The 18704-nt window shown below is 39.2% G+C and overlaps 1 protein-coding gene across 1 annotated transcript in view; it reads left to right on the plus strand.

The window, feature by feature from the left end:
- Nucleotides 1-12309, plus strand: part of GRID2 (glutamate ionotropic receptor delta type subunit 2) — a 1023637-nt gene extending 1011328 nt beyond the window's left edge. The window contains exons 15-16 of the mRNA XM_073340701.1: nucleotides 4641-4881; nucleotides 9816-12309. Of these exons, the coding sequence (XP_073196802.1) occupies nucleotides 4641-4881; nucleotides 9816-10238 (664 nt within the window). The 3' untranslated portion in view covers nucleotides 10239-12309. The remainder of the gene's footprint in view (nucleotides 1-4640; nucleotides 4882-9815) is intronic.
- The last annotated feature ends 6395 nt before the right edge of the window (nucleotides 12310-18704 follow it).

Genomic DNA, 18704 nt, shown 5'->3' on the forward strand with positions numbered 1-18704 from the left:
TGACTGTGCGTTGTGTGAAAAAGTACTTCTTTTGTTTGTTTTTAAACCTGCTGTCTATTAATTTCATTGGGTGACCTTTGGTTTTTGTGTTGTGTGAGGAAGTAAATAACACTTCCTTATTCACTTTCTCCACACCAGTCACCATTGTATAGATCTCAAACATACACCATTCGTCATCTCTTTCTTTGAGATCGAAAAGTCCCAGTCTTTTTAATCTCTCTTCATACGGAAGCTGTTTCATAACCTCAATCATTTTTGTTGCCCTTTTCTGTGCCTTTTCCAATTCTAATATATCTTTTTTTGAGATGGGGTGCTCAGAACTGCACGCAGTATTCAGGGTGAGGGTGTACCATGAATTTATATAGTGGCATTACATTTTCTGTCTTCTTATCTATCCCTTTCCTAATGGTTCCTAACATTCTTAGCTTTTTTGACTGCCACTGCACATTGATCAGATATTTTCAGAGAAGTATCCACAGTGACTCCAAGATCTTTCTTGAGTGGTAACAGCTAATTTAGACCCCATCAGACTCTGCACTTCTCCCTCTGACCTCTTGCCCACTCCGACTTTCTTCCTCTCTGGGCCAAGGTCTTAAATGGTTTAGTGCCCTCTTGATCCTAGGCTTAGGCCTGGAAGAAATTAACGTCCTAGTCTGATTGGAGCCAGGCAGGTGGGCATTTCCCAGTGAAATAGCTCCCCCATTGTTTTCTTAAGTATTGTTTCCTGGGTATTCTATTTGGAGATACCTTATCCTTGTCATTGTTTTGTTTCCCCCCTTAACAGCCTCCTTTGATTTAACTCCGTGCAGTGAGGCAGGATAATTTCTAACAGGTAACTGAATGCCTATGATATTCATAAAAAATAATACAGGTAACGCCATCATTCTTCACAGCAGCTTTAAGCCACTCCTCGGCATCTAGAACAGTTCAAAGGGGAGTTACCATGGGCCAATGTCTGGCGAATGAGGACATTTGTGGTCACTCAGAAGGTTGAGGTATTTGATGATGTGGTCTCACTTTTTGTCATGGAACAAAAATGACCAAAATAATTTGATCACAGCACAGCATGATTGCTATCTGAGTTCCGACTGGTTGAGAGTATCTACTTTCATTATCTTTCCATCAAGGTATTGAGATGGTCCTCATCACTGTAGTAAGGGAAAGACTCTCAGTCATTAACAATTTTAACTTCACAATGCCCCTGTGGGGTAGGGAAGTGGTGTTATCCACATTTTACAAATGGGGACCTGACGTCCATCAAGAGCAGTGGCCAGATTGCATAAAAGCTCAGCACTCACAATCAAGGCCCGATTCTCATAAGAGCTTAGCTTCATTTGGAGCTTCTTTTGGGGGGAAATCTGGTCCCAACTGCCACTCCTCAGTTCTTGAAAATGTGTCCCCTTGTGACTTGCCCAAGGTCATACGTGAAGTCTGTGGTGAAGCTGGGAACTGAACACAGAACTTGAGTCCTCGTGTCTTAACCAAAAGACCATCAATTTCCTCATTATGCTAAGCAGCTAATGCTCTATTAATCTAAAGCTTTCCCATTCCTGCTGCACATGGGTAAAGATTTCCATAACATTAATTTGGAGACTAGGAGCAACCTGAGTTCTAGCACTTGCTCGCGGCTTTTGTTTTCAGTGAAAAGAAGCATTCAGCAGAAGTAATTTCCTCTAGTTAACATGTCCTGGTACACAAGAGGCTGGCGTTCAGTATTGCATGCCATCTCAAACCACCTAGGAAAATAGCTCCTGACCCCACTGTAAATGTACCATTACATCTCTCTCTAGATTTAGTCAGTTATAACTCAGACGGAACAAATGCAAAAGTGAGATCTGAAAATGGCACTCCCCCAGTTGCTTTGATCGTTGTAATAATGCTTTGCAATCCTAATATCATCATCTTTTCTTTGGGGATCTCAAAGCAGTAATTATGTCTTCCAACAAATCTGTAATGTAGGTAGTATTATTGTGAACCTGCTTCTGTTCCTGTTGTCTTCAGTTGGAGAATGGTTGGGCTCTGTAATAATCTTAAAGAAGGGTACACTGAAGTACAGAGAGGTTTAAAGGAGAGTAGCAGAGCTGGAAACAGTCGCCTCTCCTACATGCTTGCTCTAATCACGAGATTTCACTCCCTGCCCAATGAAATTTGTGATGTAGCATTAGGTGCTATAAAGCCTGGGTAATACAGAAAGAAAAGAATTCAATATATACTTTATGTTTTTTGGGGGTAGTTTTTACATCATTACTTTGAAAAATGTTAGAATACAGCTTACCTGCTAAAGAAAAATATTTTAAGATCCAGAGTCTATCAATAACTAAGTTTTAAAGGTCACATTTTTCAGTAAAGCAAGATTACTGCAGTTCAACTTTCTAGACTTCGTCTTTAATGCCAAGCTTTCTAATATTGTAACACATCAGGACAGTTGAAAATCATGCAGCCTACCTAGAGACTTCCAGCTATACCTATAGACTTCTGGCTAGTGTTGGTTCATTGTAATATTATTCTATTCTGACATTGCAGTATCCACAGAGCAGAGTACTAATGAAAAAGTTCACTTGTAAACAGTTTAATGCTGTTTCAGAAGCCCAGCGTCAACCATAGTGGACATCATATTTTCATGTTCCATTGAGGAAGTGTATTTAGTCTATTATAACTAATTATTAAATACAAAAATCAAACATTAAAATTATTAAAATCTGTGTTTACAGCCTGGAATTATTAGTATAGTTCATATGCCCAGAACAGTAATTGCTGCAGAAGTGTGTAATTTTGTGCACAGAGTGCCATCTTGTGGAATGTTCACACACCACAAAATCATATTGGTGCCTCCAGGTTCAACATAAGATTCTTCACATCTTATTAGCTTCCAGGAGATTCCAGTTAAAGAACATTTTTCACTTTCAAAAATCTCTAAAGTAGTAATTCCAAAGCTACAGAAACATTTGGCAATATTCACAAATCTGATAACGTTGTGGCTGTTCTTTTGGGTCCAAATCTTGATTCTACTGGAGTCAATGACAAAGTACCCACTGAGTCCAGTAGGACCATGATCTGCCCTTTTGTCTTGATAAAGTTAATACATTTGATCAAATTACTACTGATGCTCCAATAATTTCCCTTGATGTATATATTTTCCATTTCAACTGCAGTTTTACATGAATTTTGTAATGAGATTTCTTCATTTCTACACCTGCTGTATAAAGTTGTATAGTTGGTATTCCTAGTTTTGCTTAATTTTTTTAATGATTTCCCTAAAGCTACTAACCTTATAGATGATTGCTCATTAATTAAAATCATTACCAGGGATACAATTCGGAATGAACTGCTGTCTTACAGAACGAGCTAAAGTTTGATATTTGTAGCAAATTTCTATTGTTTAAAAAGATGTCTTGTATAATCAGGAATTATACTGACAAATGGAAAATCATTTAATTAATGAGGATAGCACATTCATTCCAGATGTTTGTCTATTACCGACCAAAGAAAAGGAAGAAAATAGCATTGCTCAGGGCGTAGAGCTGCCACTGAGAACAAAACAGTCAGCCCCCATACTGTTTTTCCATTACTGGTTTATGTATCTGGCATATAGTGTAATTCACAAAGATAAAAGTACAAAGGCCAAAATGTTTGAACGGGTTTTGAATGAGAAAGTTCCAGGACTTTGCATGTGTGTATGTGCTTCATTTTTTGCATAGTGTTTTTCAAATGACCATGCAACTGATTAGTTTTCCTGCCAACATTAGTAAGAAACACAGATAATTTGCGTTAGAGGGGAAATTCCATTTTATTTTATCAGTTTTAGAAATGTAATTACTGAATTATTTATTTTGGTTAATTAAAGGTTTGTTTGGATCAATAAGCACAAAAAATATCCTCTCAAAATAAATTTCTCCCCTTTCAACCCATATCTCTCCTTCCATGAAAGGCCTGGCAAAATATATGGGCCTTGTAGCTTAACCAATAAATTCATGGTCTTTTAGAGCAAGGGTGGGAGAAAAGACCCTTACTTCAAAGTCCCCTGCCCTTCCACCAGCCACTTCCTGGAGTGGAGGTATGTGAACTCAAGAGCCTTAACTGATTGCAGCTGCCACAGACTCGCTCAGGGAGGAGAGGCTCTCACTAAGGCAATATGGACCCAAACTGCTTAAGAACGGTCTTAAGTGGAATTTTAAATGAATCTTCCAAACTAACTTTCCCTTTTTGAGTCAAATTTGCCAGGGCACAGTCTGGCAATGTCCTTGCTTTGCAAAGCAAATTGTTTCTTTTCAAACTAATAAAGCCCAAAATATTACTCTGTATGTAACAAGCCCAAATTACAGAAATTGGCTAGCAAGAAAAAAGGAATATGCTATTCTGTGTTTGAAATGCAATTAGAAATACACATAACTTCCACTGAAGGTAATTAAAAGAAGAAAAAGAAATACAGGGGGTGGGCACCATGCCCAGTATTCCAGCCAAGAAACTTCCTCCTCTGGCTTATTAGTCATCCCTTTTATACTCATCTATTTTGCCGTCCACATACATGGGATGGAATAGTGGTATGGTCACGTTCTCAACCACTTCTATGTTTTCAGTTGTACAAATGTAGGCTTCAGTTGTCATTGACCTAACCGGTGATTCTGTGCTTTCTCCCCAAGGATTTTAGAACTTCAGCAAAATGGAGACATGGATATACTGAAGCATAAGTGGTGGCCGAAGAATGGTCAGTGTGACCTATACTCATCAGTGGATACCAAACAGAAAGGAGGTGCCCTGGACATAAAGAGCTTTGCAGGGGTGTTTTGTATCCTGGCTGCTGGGATTGTCCTCTCCTGTTTCATTGCAATGCTGGAAACATGGTGGAATAAAAGGAAAGGCTCCCGGGTTCCTTCAAAAGAGGTATTGGACCCCTTCATTTATTGTGGAATATCTTCATGCTATCTGCATACTTTTGTCTTGAATTTATAGCACTAAAGGGGGAAGGAAAACATAGGTTCTGAGATAATTCCATAGCTTTCTGATTTGTAAGATGAGCAAGGTCACTCAAAATCTGAATCGTGAAATCTGACTCTCCTTTTTAGAAAAGCTAGAAAGAAATGAAAAAAGAAAATAAATACTATATACTGGTGTTACAAGGAACTGTTCTCAATAGAACACAACAATTAGTAGTAGACTATGTTAGTAATTAGTACATTATGCCTGCTATTGTGGATCAGCTCCAGGTTTTGCCAATGAGTGTGAAAGGTCTCTTTCACTCTGGCATTCAAAACATGCCCCCCAAATGCAATAGCTCAGACTTTCAAAAACAAGTTACCAAAGCTAAACTCCTAAATCCATATTTAGGCTCCTAAATGAACTTGGTATGATTTCTGGAGGTGCAGAGGAACCTGCACTCCTATTCATTTCTGCTCTCAACATCTACTGAAGCCAAGGGCAGCTGAGGGTGCTCAGCCCTTTGGAAACCCAAGCCAGATTTATTTAGAAACCTGAATACAGACACCCATTTTTTAACATCTTGGTCAGGGAATTCTAAAAGAGTTCCCAAGGATTATAGACCTCTATTTTAGAGGAAGATGTGCCATTTTATAGTAGGTCTGAGTTTGGTTCTCTCTATCTGTGTCTGTAGAATGATTTCCATGATAATTCAGGTATCTCATTACCAGCCCCCTGAACCCTAGTCTTAAAACAAATTGCTTACCCTGGTGGTGAAGTTTTAGCTCTGTAAAAGACCAGATAAAGCAACATTGGGGGGAAAAATCATTATTAAAATGTCCTTGACAGATACCCAGTCCAAGATGTTTGACAAGTTACAGTACATCACCACCAATTACACTTTTTCTATCTACATAGCCATAGACACCTGTTGTAGGATATTACTTTGAGTTTGTGTGAGATGGTTTTGCCATTATCTGCAGTTTCCCCAGTATTGTGCCTCGCAATCTTACGCTGTATAATCAGACAGAATTAATTACACTCACTAATTACAGCACTGATGTTTGAATTTTTAAAACCTTTTGCTTACTGTTTCAGTTCTGAGATTTTTTTTAAACTTCTGGCAAGCGCTGTTGTTAAAAAGGAAAACCCTCTCTTCTCTTTAAACTGGGTTCCTCTGAAATGGGAAACTCTCAGTTAAAACCAATAAAGGCTTAAATAATAAAATATACCAAATTGTCACTTAGCCCAAACTTTCAGAAACGTCACGCTTGATACTTATTTTGTGTATGTGTGTGTCTTTCAAATTAATGGAAGCCAGGAACTTCAAAGTTATCATTGCCTCAGCTGCTATAAATTGGCCGCCCTGTACTTTTTAATATTGTTTATTGACTTGCTCTTAAATTTATGTTTTAAAGTTGATGTGAAAAGCTTGACTCAAAACTGAATTAAGTATGAAAATAAAAGCTGAATGTCCCCATTATCCCATCTATGGGGCTCATTCAAAGAATTACATCTTAACTAACTTTCATTTTAGCTTCCATGAAATCCATTGGCTCTTTCAGGCCACTAGTCCAAATTAGGGGTCATGGTGGGCCAGTTTGTGGTCAGCACGCCAGCTCTTTTTCCTGATGGCTGCTATCTTGTGCTCCAGAATCCGAGCATTTATACTGAAAAATAATTGTCCTATGGTTGTGAAAATAACCTGCCAGTCATGAACCAGAAGTAACCCATTCAATGATGTCTGCCTAAGTCCGCAGACGGCCTTAACCAATAGCTCTGAGAGAAGACTGAACTCTCCCCATTAATCTGAATGGGATGTTGACTCTAATGATAATTTAAATGTGAACACTGCTGAATATTTCACTACTGACCAAAACACAAGAGAGAAAAAGGAATGATCGTATATCTTACTGTGAGTGACTTCTCTTCTTGGTGGATTGAGTGTGCAGAGCTTGGGTTGTGGGCAGAGCCAGGAAGAATACCACTTACTTATTTTTTTCCAGTTTGACCCCACTGTCATTTATAGTAGAAGAATCAGCAGTAATATTGGAGAGACCTTTAGAGGCTCAGCTAAAGATAGAGCTGTGTGAAATCTTCTGACTGAAACGTTTATGGTGAAAAATGCAGATTGGGCAACACTGAGATATTTTACAAATTAACTTCACCTAATAGCTTCAGTGAAAAAAAAAACTTTTATCACTTTTTATAACTTTTATAACATTTTGATATTTTCATTCAACACAACTTTTCATTTCAAAATTTCCCTTAATTTTATTTTAAAAGTCAAAAATGTTCAAAGATGGTAAACAGCAAAACAAAATGTTTCAGTTTTGTTGAAATGAAATGTTCCAATCAACCTGAAAAGAAATTGTTTTCTTTTTGAATCACCAAAAAATTTGAAAGATGATGTTCAATCCAAAACAATTTTTTTTCAATTTATTGGAATTGGTAGCAGCCCAAAAAAATTCATTACTCACCTAGCTCAAGCTGCAATATTTCCCCAGTGATGTAATTTTAAACATTTCCTTGATTGCTATTTTAAATTTTAGTCATATAAAAGTCATTTTATAAAATTTCAAAATTGGAAAAAAGAGGAGACTGAAAACAGTGTACAGTGGCAAAATCATGATTTATGCACTATGACTGAGCCTCTGTCTGAACACTGCATGGCCTTTGTTACCATAGCACGTGAGCACCTCCCAATTATTTAAGAACAGACATAATCTTTCTCCATCTTCTTCCTCAGCCTATAGGAGAAATAGTTTGATTCGTATAGTTGGTTTTGTTTTTGTTTCGGTCGGTGGGTGTGATGTATGTCTATGTACGTGTCTGTGCATGCATAAATTTTAGAGGGAAAGTCAATCCCACGTTTAGTTCTCACAATAGTGAGGTCTCTGGTACCTTTTGATCTCTTGGGGGAGTAAGTTCCATAGGCTTAGGCTGCAGTGCAAGCTCTGGGACCCTCCCACCTCACAGGGTCCTATAGCCCGGTCTCCAGACCGAGTCTGGAAGTCTACACTGCAATTTAACCATCCTTAGCCCAAGCCCTGTGAGTCTGAGTCAGCTGGCATGGGCCAGCCACGGGTGTCACGGTAGGTCCTGGTCAAAGAAGGAAAAGTGGTCTCTTAAGTATCAAGGACCATGAATAACAGAATGCAGACCTTGAACTGGACTCAGTATTCAGTACAGAGAGATTTGGTGACCAGTCTTGCTAAGCAGATGGGCTGTCACATGTTGTACTATATGGAGTTTTTTCAGGGGACGTGGGTTCATTCCTAGACACAGTGATCTAAACCTCACGGACATCAGTGGGAGTCTTTCCATTGATTCAATGACCTTTGAATCAAACCTACAAGGAGTTGCAGTAATCAAGCTTGCAAATCAAAAACGCACCACTATGGCCTGTGCTGTTATAATTTCTGGTATCTCTGACATCCTAGAATGATGCATTGTGACACTTCTCTGTTTGGTCTGGAAGAGTCAGTAGATTTCATGGAAACGAAAGTGAATTTTGAGAAGGTTAGTTAAAACTTCATTCTGTGATGAATAAGCCCCACAGTCTGATTAGTGGGGACATCCCTTGCATATTTCTATGCTTAACTCAGTTCTGAGTTACGCTTCGCAGTTCAGTATTAATATATATGTGGCCTACAGGTGATGTACAGTTACTTTGGGGCCCATGGCTTTGTATCTTTTTACTTTTGTGCATTTAAAGTCTCTGCTGTAACACGAGCATAACATCATTTTTTTAAATTGAATTCCTTTGGGGTAGTTTATGGAAGAAAAAGAGCAAGGATAGGAGGGTGTGATCCCACATCCAAGTACGTACAATGGACCTCATTCTCCTATTACCTGCACCAGTGTGATTCCACTGGAGTCAGCGGAGTTGCTCCCCTGTAACTAGGAGGAGAATCAAACCCACTGTTGGCATTACAATTAAAAATCATCTTGTGTATCCTCTTCTGGTACATTGCAAATGCGCCACCAGCACTCCCCAAACGGTTTGAAAGTTCAGCTTTATTGTATTTCAGCTAATAAATAAAAAAATCAATTTGAGCCCAGCCAGAATTAAGACTGATGAAGAAGCTATTACTATTCTTCAAAAGCTCCCGTCACATTTAGTTATCAGTATGGAGTATGAGTTATCAGTATGAAGCTCACATTTAGTTATCAGTATGGAGTTCAAGAAAAGCTGGTATCACCCCAGCCATCTGAGTTTACACTTCATCTTCATTATAGGAAGCTGATTATTACCAAGCTGTCGTTAATCTAAATCACACATACCCTGGCTCTAAACATGTACTTTCATGATAGGCATCTATTTGTAGCACCTACAGCTTAGTACTTAAGATGCTGGGTTTGAAAATAGGTGAATTATAAGGTTAGACAGCACCTGTGTTCTTTCTAATCCAGTCAGCAACAGTCAGTTGGAAAGATTTACACCACAGATGTTTATACCTGACCTCAGTTGTTGTAAATTAGCACAAAGCATGGGTGGCAGGCATCCTAGGCTGGAGGAGACTGTGTCTCCCCAAACAGCCTAGCATGGCCCTGCCCCCAGGTTCCCTCCTGCGCTGCACTGGCCCAGGCTGGCCAGCCTGCCTCCCACAGGGACTTGGAGCAGCTGGCACTGAGGCAGGGGCTGTGGTGGGGGTGCTCTGGGCTCCTGCGGGGAAGGAGGCAAGAGGAGATGGGGCAGGGCCTGTCAGGCACAAGGGGAAAGGCCAGGGACTAGCCTCCCCCAACGGCTGGGTCACTGGCCGCCCATGGCACAAAGTTTTAGTTTAAGTTAGACGAAGTTTTAGTCACATTTCCTGCACAGTTCTGGTTCCACTGTAAAGATCCAGTCCAGCAAAAGGTGGCAACAATAAATGGCCTGTCTTCTTTTTCTTTTCCAGGATGACAAGGAAATTGACCTGGAACATCTTCACAGACGTGTTAACAGCCTGTGCACAGATGACGACAGCCCCCATAAACAGTTTTCCACCTCGTCAATTGATTTGACCCCGCTGGACATTGACACTTTGCCCACACGCCAAGCACTGGAGCAAATCAGTGACTTCAGGAACACTCATATCACCACAACAACCTTCATACCAGAACAGATCCAGACTCTTAGCCGTACGCTGTCAGCTAAAGCCGCTTCTGGTTTCTCCTTTGGCAACATGCCTGAGCACCGAACTGGCCCTTTTAGGCACAGGGCACCTAACGGGGGCTTTTTCAGAAGTCCTATCAAAACAATGTCGTCTATCCCATACCAACCAACTCCTACTCTGGGGCTCAATATCGGTAATGACCCAGACCGAGGCACCTCCATATGAGCTTCAGACCAAGTTTCTTCATTGTTTCTTTTTAGGACTCCCTTTGCAAGGAGCAGCTGTAATATTGTGGGACTAACATGGATGTAACTTTTAAAAAAAAAATCAGGATTCTTAGTAACAACTCACTATTTCTCCTTCTGTCCCCTGCTTTTTCTGTCTCCTCCTCGCTCTTCTCTTGTCACCTGTTTCTTTAAAAAAAAAAAGAAACCACACTAGTTTTATATTCATACACTTTTCATATACTTTAAGTATAGGAAATGTGCACTGAGTATGCATAAAAGTTAGAGGGTTATTTCACAGAAGGGCGTTTGCATCTCCCCTCTTTCTCCATTTTTTATATAATTGCAATAACTTCCGTCCTTTACATTTGTTCTGCTGCATCCATTCAGTGCTCCACTGCTGTTGTGTGTCCTTTTAACTGTGGACCAAAGGCAAACCCTGCAGTAAAAGAAAAATAAATTTAAAAAAAGGAAAAAAGAAAAAAAAACTATTCAGGCCACACAATATGAGAATGCAGTTTTGTAGGATTACAAAAAGCCATTACTATGCCAGTAAAGACTACAGTTAAATCTACTTTTGCACTGCAACAGTGCATATGACCTTTATGTGATTGTACAGTGTTAAAAGTTTTTCTTATGTACAGTAAACTGTATCATATGACAGAAGCCTCTGTTGTGTTAAATAAATTAGTATCACATAAATATATATACATAAGTGTGTGTATATATATCTATAAAATGGCAGCCGTTGCTATTGCAATTCATTTAATAAAGCTTTAGTAAAAATGTGTTGTATACAGAAAAGATATACAGTGCAGGGGGTCTTTTTGTTTAGAAAAGAGATTGGCTTTAATATTATTCTGACTTGCATTGTTTGCCAACAGAGCTTATTTTATACTTTTTTTTATTAGAACATCCGGGTTAATTTAATGTTTGTACCCAGATGTAACTCATTTGATTAGGTTTTGCATTGGCTATTCAGCAGTGTAGAAGGCTAAACCTGGTAATTTTACATTTAATTAATTTAACCAGTCGAAAACTCTCTTAGTTAAACCACATCCATGGATAACTAATACAGCTCTAGAGAAGTTTAAATGTAGATCATAGAAGGTTAAGAAGTTCTTTTCCAAATCAGTACCATCAATCACTACAATAATGGTGTTACTGGGACAAAAAACCCTTGAGAAATATTGATGTGGCCTTAAATTACAGTCATATATTATGCTAAGAAAAAAATGGATCGAGCTATCATTTTAACCCTTCCTATATTCATTTGTATTTAGAGGAGCTGTGTAATTTTTATATTAGTGTCAACTGTGTAGAACGATGAAAGAACAGCAATGAGAGCAAAAAACGTGTCTGCTTTGGCACAAGCTTCTTAAAGTAACACTCCTATCTGTTAGAAATGTAGAATGAGCTTTCAGTCTGCAATCCGTTAAGCAGAGAACAAGCAACTTCTCCCGTGCTGAGTTCCTTCCTTTTGTTTGTTTGTTTTTTTTGTTTTTTACACAACCATACACTTATGTTAACCTAACTCATTCTATGGCTAGAACTGATATAGGAATCAGCCTATGTGATTTGCTTTAGGGGAAATTAAAAGGTATATTCTTCAGCTCTATTCTGTTTTGATGCTAATTCTGTTCTAGGGGAGCATCTTGTACCATCAATGTTTTTGTACTAAATCTTCAGATATTGTCTACTGTGTAAGGCAGAACAATTTCTTATCATGCAAACGGCCATTTTGTTTCCAGGGTAGCAAGTGTCTAAAAGCATGCACAACTTGTTTCCCCTTGTAACATTCATGAACTCGTACACAACTCTGATTTAAAAAAAAAAAAAGGAAAAAAAAAAGAAATTTCTTTACAACAAGCTATGTAGGGACATACCAGATGTTGCAGTGATTTTAGCTATAAACAAACTGTTAATCATGTACACTATTTAAAATAGGCCTATTTTGATGTGTTGCCTATAAAACAAATACACAACACTTTTTGGAGGCCTCAGTTACAAGTGGCAGAGCTTTCTGTGTATAATTTGTCTAAATAATTTGTCTAATAAAATTGTTTTCTAAACTTGCTTTTCCTCCTGTTTGTCCTAAATAACATGGAAATGTCAAACTGCGTCTGCATTCTTCAATTTAAGGTGTGCATTATTTAACATTTATATTGTGGTAACCCATAGAGGCCAAGAAGGTGGAGGTCCCATTGGCCTGGGTGCTATACAAACTTACAGGTGACATTCTATACTGTGCCTTAGCGCACTGGGACGGAGGACTAGGATGGCTTTAAGCAGTCCCTGGTGTAGTTCGGACAGCCCTGGGGGGGTCTCTCTAACTTATGGCAGCAGAGCTGCCCAAAACCTTTACAGAACTACCAGTACATTCTGAGGCCCTGCCCTCAGCACACCCCTTATCCGCTATACCTGCTATGCCAGGGCTTTCGTGGAGATCTTCAAAAAGCAGCCTGTGACTGTCTTCCTCAGTTCCTTCACTGAGGAAATTCTCTCCTGGCTGGATCCAGAACTTTGTAGAACTACTTTAGCCCCTTTACCTGGTGTAAAGGGCTGGAGCAGGAATGAGTCTCACCTTTGGTGTCGTATTTGAATATGTAAGATGTACCGGAAGAAAAAATAGCAAACATCCTTTAAAGCAAGAACTGTAAGTACTAGAGCTGTGCCTCTCATCATATCGCCTGTCGAATTTCCATGGAAATTAGTGTGAGATTGACAGGGGCACTGAGTCAAGTTTAGACCTAAACTGCATTCTCCCCAAATTCTCAGATACATTCAGAAGCACTCAATGTCTGACCTAACTCAATCTCAGCCTACATGGTCTAGAAACTTTTTTGGTATATGGCCTATTTTGTTTTGTTGATTTATTTTTATAGGACCAGATTCTGCCTCATTTAAAATGAAATCATAACTTACTCTGTGGGTAGCCATGTGCCTATGTCCTCACAAGTACAGGTGGCAGAATATGCCCCTTATTTAATTACAGTATTCTCAATTTGTATTCATTTGGGTTGTGTATTTTCATTACTATCTTAAACTAATGGCCAAATTAATATTAATTTCTTTAGTATTTACTTTAATATCAATCATGATGTAGTCACTTAGAGCACCCAAATTAATATCAAGTTTTCTATTGGATTGTTCACAACACTTCAGCTTTCATTAACTGAACCATGATTTTAAATTGTTGCTAGAGTTTCATACATTCACTCAGCCAGCATTAATGACATATGGGACAGGGTTTTTTAGTTTTCAAATAAATTTCATGCTATCCCAACTCACTGCTAGATTATAACTAAAAAATTCCACCTTCTGAGAATTTCAAAAGCTAAGGTTTGATATAAAGCCTCATCAAGGAGAAAACTGATTTGGTGAAAGTTACTTAAAACACAGCTAAGAGATAACTTACATAGCTTCGTCTAAAAGAAAAGCAATGGGCAAATGGAGGCCCTTATCCTACAAACACTTATGCACCTTATTACATACACTAATTGGGGTTAGTCACAAGTACAGTTATGCGTGTAAGTATTTGCAGGATCACGGCCTAAATTACTCATTTCTCTAAGATAAACATGAATGCTTGAAATTTGTTGTGCTCCAGTCTGCACTAGATCATTCCTCTTGCATTTCATGGGTATCCTGTTCCCATCATTTACACTCAGCACAAATAGCAAGGCAATAAAATGACTAAAAAGCTAGGTAAAATAGCTCTGTCAGTCATGGTATATATTGCAGGGTAGGAAACAAACCCTGCAAACATCTCTCCTTCCTTTCAAAACAATGTGATACAAATTTTACTCTGAACTATTGACAAGTGTTTAAATTATTGCAACTCCACTGAAAATACAAATTATTCTTTATGAAAACATGAGTTGCGTATAAAGTAATTCCAATAACCCAACCAATTTAACATATCCCATATAGAATATCTATCTAGACTGCTTTGTGGGTTAAACTGTGCCGGCTAAACACAGTTGTTGCAGTCAGAGTTCACTGTTTCCCTGAACAATATGGAAAAGCTTTTTTTTTCTCTCTCCAGAGAACCACATTATAAAAAGATCCAAGAGACTAAGAAGGGGCTCAAATATAGTATGGCTCTCAAAACAAAACAAAACAAGTCCTCATGCAACTCAAGAAAAGGTGATTGCTAATTCTGGGGGTGTACCATAGCGTGGTCAGGGCCAACGTGTCTGAGGTCAGCTCTTTTGTCTTGACTAATGGAAATGCTAATTTTACGTCATTCAATACATCAGATCTATGATGCAATATTTTCTCAGCCTTCCATGCTTATTTGGGATACTGTAAAGCAGGCAAAATTATAAGTGTACCTTTCTATGTCAGAACTCCCCCTGTATGCAGAGCAATGAATAGTCCAAAACTGCACTATTATTTGTTGGGTTTGCTTTAATTTCTTACAGGTTCACAAAGTGGACTACCTTTAAAAGTAAAACATACTTTTCCTTATCTGTAAGCTTTCCTAATCCAGGATCATGTATAAAGGCCCCAAGAAAACAACTGAATCACAACCAACATTCAGACTATTCCCCTTGTTAACCCTACAGTAAACCCAGCTCGTTGGGTTTCTTAATCTTGTGTGCAGGATTTTTAAACATTTTAGTAAAATAGGTGTCCATAACAATGGGTCTTAGAGTTTTGTGAGCAACAGGGTGAGGTGCATGGAGGCACTCACAATGCAAATCAAGACTGGTCGGTCTAAATCAAATTATCTTAGGCTGTGATCTTGTCATATTTCATCAACTAAACCGGATTAGTGTTTGTAAGGGAGACTGCCGACGGAAACCCAGAGTGCTACAGGAAGTGGTGAGGCTGATTAATGTCCTATGGAATCCCTAAATCTGAACCAATGCCCTAAAATTAGAGAGCAATGTACTTCATGGAATAATCTCACAGACCAGAGAGAAAATCAATAGCTACCTAGGTTCTCATCTGGCACCCCCCATTACCACAGTATCTCACCTGAAATTCTCTGCTTGACGCCCTTGTGAGATAGGGAAATATTACTCCCACTTTACACATGGAAGAATGAGACACAAAAAGATTAAGTCGTTTGCCTCACGTCACACAGTAAGTGTGTGGCAGAGCCTAGACGTCAACCTAGGCCTCCTAAGTCCAGTGCTATAACCCCCAGACAATCTTTCCTCTCTGATTATTTGTGAGCATTAAAAATCCCATGGCACTTTCCACAAGCATATGGATTACCGGGGCACACTGCAATCTCAAGTTCATCCAGAAAAGTGAATTACTGTGGGTGACATTCACCACTGTGAAGAGACTTGGACCACTTAAGATCCAGGCCATATTACATTCATTTACAGCTGAAATAATGTAGTGGCAAATCAAACCCACTGTGTGCACAATATTAAATACAGGAGGGTGGGTAAGTCACACCAGGGGATCAAATTAAAGGAGTAAATTGCACTGATCAAGCTAATAATGTCACCCACATAAACCTGGCTTATTAAATGTGTATCTCAGAAGATACATATTTTCACTATGTGGTTGTTAATCCCACGGATGTGCACAGTACAGCCAAATTTCACTACAAAAAAAAGGTCAGGTTTCAGTCAAATGACCAGAACACAGGACTCTTGGTTCCCCAGTCAATTACTAATCCTAGGCCACAGTGCCACTCATCCAAGTCAGTAGAACTCTCTGTGCTTAAATAACCGCATCTGAAAAAGTGTGGCTTACATATACACAGAGCTGGAGTGAGTGTTAGGCCAAGCCCTGCACAAGGGGCAGCACATAGCTGTGCTTCCTCAAGAGTCTTTATTCTTTCCCTTTTGCTCCAGAGAAGTAAGTTACTGCAGCCAATGCTCCCCCACCTCCGGACACACAGCAATTCAGATAAAACCCCGACGAAGTTGAGGGGGTGGGAGATGGATCTTATGCTACCGCATGGATAGGGTAAAGCCAATCATAATCTGGCCCATAATATACATTTTTTCACCTATAGATACCAAAGTGCTTTAGAAAGATGAGTAAGCATTATTAGCTACTGCCTCTCCAAAATAGCCCTGAGGGATCTTGATATCTTGAACTGAAACCAATCGCTGATCCAGCACTAAATATAACCCATCCTGCATCTCAGGCCCATGAAATTGGGGAGGAACGCTCTGCCTTTGTAGCATGGGGAATTTTTTTTTTAAATGATAGCTGTTTGAATGCTCCATGGATTTAGAATAGCAGAGTAAGTCCTGGTGGGGATGAATCAGTGGACACAGTGCAGATGAGGTTGTTAGAGTTGCATGATAAATGAACTTATCACATGGCTCTGTAATGTACAGTACAACATTTTTCACCTCCACCTACGCTGTGTGCAGGAGTGTGTATACAGTCTGCAAAATGAGAAACCTTTGAATGGAAGGGGTTACATAAATATTAGGGGATGGATTTTAAAAAGTACTCAATAGTGCTCTCAGTGAAGTCAGAAGTAAAACATCCATAAATTTCTATGGGAGTAAAACCAACACTGTGCACTTATGAAAATCTCACTCAGGAATATTAATTTGCCATTTACCAGCCTTAATAATATTTTAGTCTGACAATTTCCTCTTTTGTTTAATTTTTGGAATATCAGATAAGTACGTTTTTTATTAAAAGAAGTGAGTCCCAAAAAAGCAATTAGGTCATTAAAAGCCGTAGCACCTCTAATAAGGCAGCTGCTGTTGGAAATACAATTAGCCATTGGTACTCTAATGAAGTTATACCAGAAGCATGCTGCATATTTTTTACTTTGAAATAAGTGTAGATACAAACCCGAAGACTGAATCCTCCCCCCTCGGTCTAATCATTTGACAATATTCCAGACAGGATGATTCCCAGTATGACTTTTAAAGTATTCAAATTTTACAGTGGTTTCTTTTTTAGAAGACAGTTGAAACCAATAAAGCAATTTGAACAACCACTTGACTAATATAGAAGCACACCTAGAAAACAGGCAAAAGGGACTTGATATTTCAAACATGCCTGTCAACCTAATTTTTATAAATAAAAGACTGATCTCAAAGATGAAAGGTACCATATACCTATGAATCTATGTTACATTTTCTGTGCAAAAATAACAAATATATATATAAATCCCTCTGCAACTGCACAGATCCTCACAAGCAGTGCCAGACCTAAAGCTAATAATTGCTACAATAATCACCAAATGTAGGACACTCTGCTACTCCCCTAGTTGCCCACTCAACTATTCCTACACCCGCTCCCTTTTAAAGGACAGGATGCCCCATTAGCGCAACACTATTACGAGTGACTAGGCTATTTCCTGCATATGCTAGGTAAGCCTGTGATTTTTTTAAGTGCAGAACTGTTTCCTAAAATAATATGTGCCAACACTATTTCCACAATGACGCTGAACAAACAATACTTAAATATTCTCAGATCCTTATCCATTGTCAAAAACAAAAATGTATTTCAGTGCCCAACCTGAACATTAAAAAATTATGAGATTTTTGACAAACAATAAATGTGGGGATCTTTTTCTTTGCCCTCTGATTTTTGACCCCCTTCTAACCCATGAAGGGCTGGAAATTTGGGTTTACTTTTTTTGTGACAGCTGCGCTTTTTATGTACTCACATGTCTCCAGGAGCTGGGCCTTTAATAAAAACAACAAATATCCTGACACTCACCAAAGTTAGTAGTTATAGGTTTATGAACAGGAATGTGGTGCTGTACAATGCTGGAGACACTGGGGAGGAGATGGAACGGGCGGCACAGCTGCATTCTGTTCTGTGTTTCATTATGAAACACGGGGGTTTGTCTCATTTCTGAGGAACTGTCCACCCTGCAACTTTTAAACCACTTAGAGACGTGGTTGGCTCTAAATAAAATTTGTGTGCCCAAGCCACACGGTTAATTCGCTGTAACCATGGAAGCTAAGTCTTTCACCCCTGCCAGAGGCTTTGGCTGCCTTTCTGTAACCAGCTCAAAACAATGTTTTGTTTTTTGATGTGCAAATAGGACCCTCTCACTGGCATTTGTAACTCTTTTGGCCAACCTGCCTCCACCCCAGCTGTCTGCGGAGTGGCACAGAATCTGTTGCCCCCACATGTTGCTGATGCATGACTCTTGTGTCTGCATGTGTCCTTCGGACACTCCATTCCATGAAAAGCCATGGAGCTCTTCCATCCAACCTCAGCAGGGAATAGAGACACAAACACCTGCAAGTGAAAGCATAGGTGCCCAGCCCTTTTTGGCAGGGGAGGAGGACACCATTTCTCCTCCCTCATTGCCTTCTCCTGTCCGAGCATCCATTCCTTCTCGGCTGTAGCTCCTCTGCTATTTATCTAGGTGTTTAGATAACCACATCACCAGAATATTCAAGTACCATCCAAATATTAACTTATCTGCACAAGAATTATTTTAATGGAAGCATTATTATCCTTCGTGTACAGACAGGGAACTAAAGCACAGAAATATTGAGCAGCTTTC

The sequence above is a fragment of the Lepidochelys kempii genome, chromosome 4 (assembly GCF_965140265.1).
Source record: "Lepidochelys kempii isolate rLepKem1 chromosome 4, rLepKem1.hap2, whole genome shotgun sequence".
Lineage (NCBI taxonomy): Eukaryota > Metazoa > Chordata > Testudines > Cheloniidae > Lepidochelys > Lepidochelys kempii.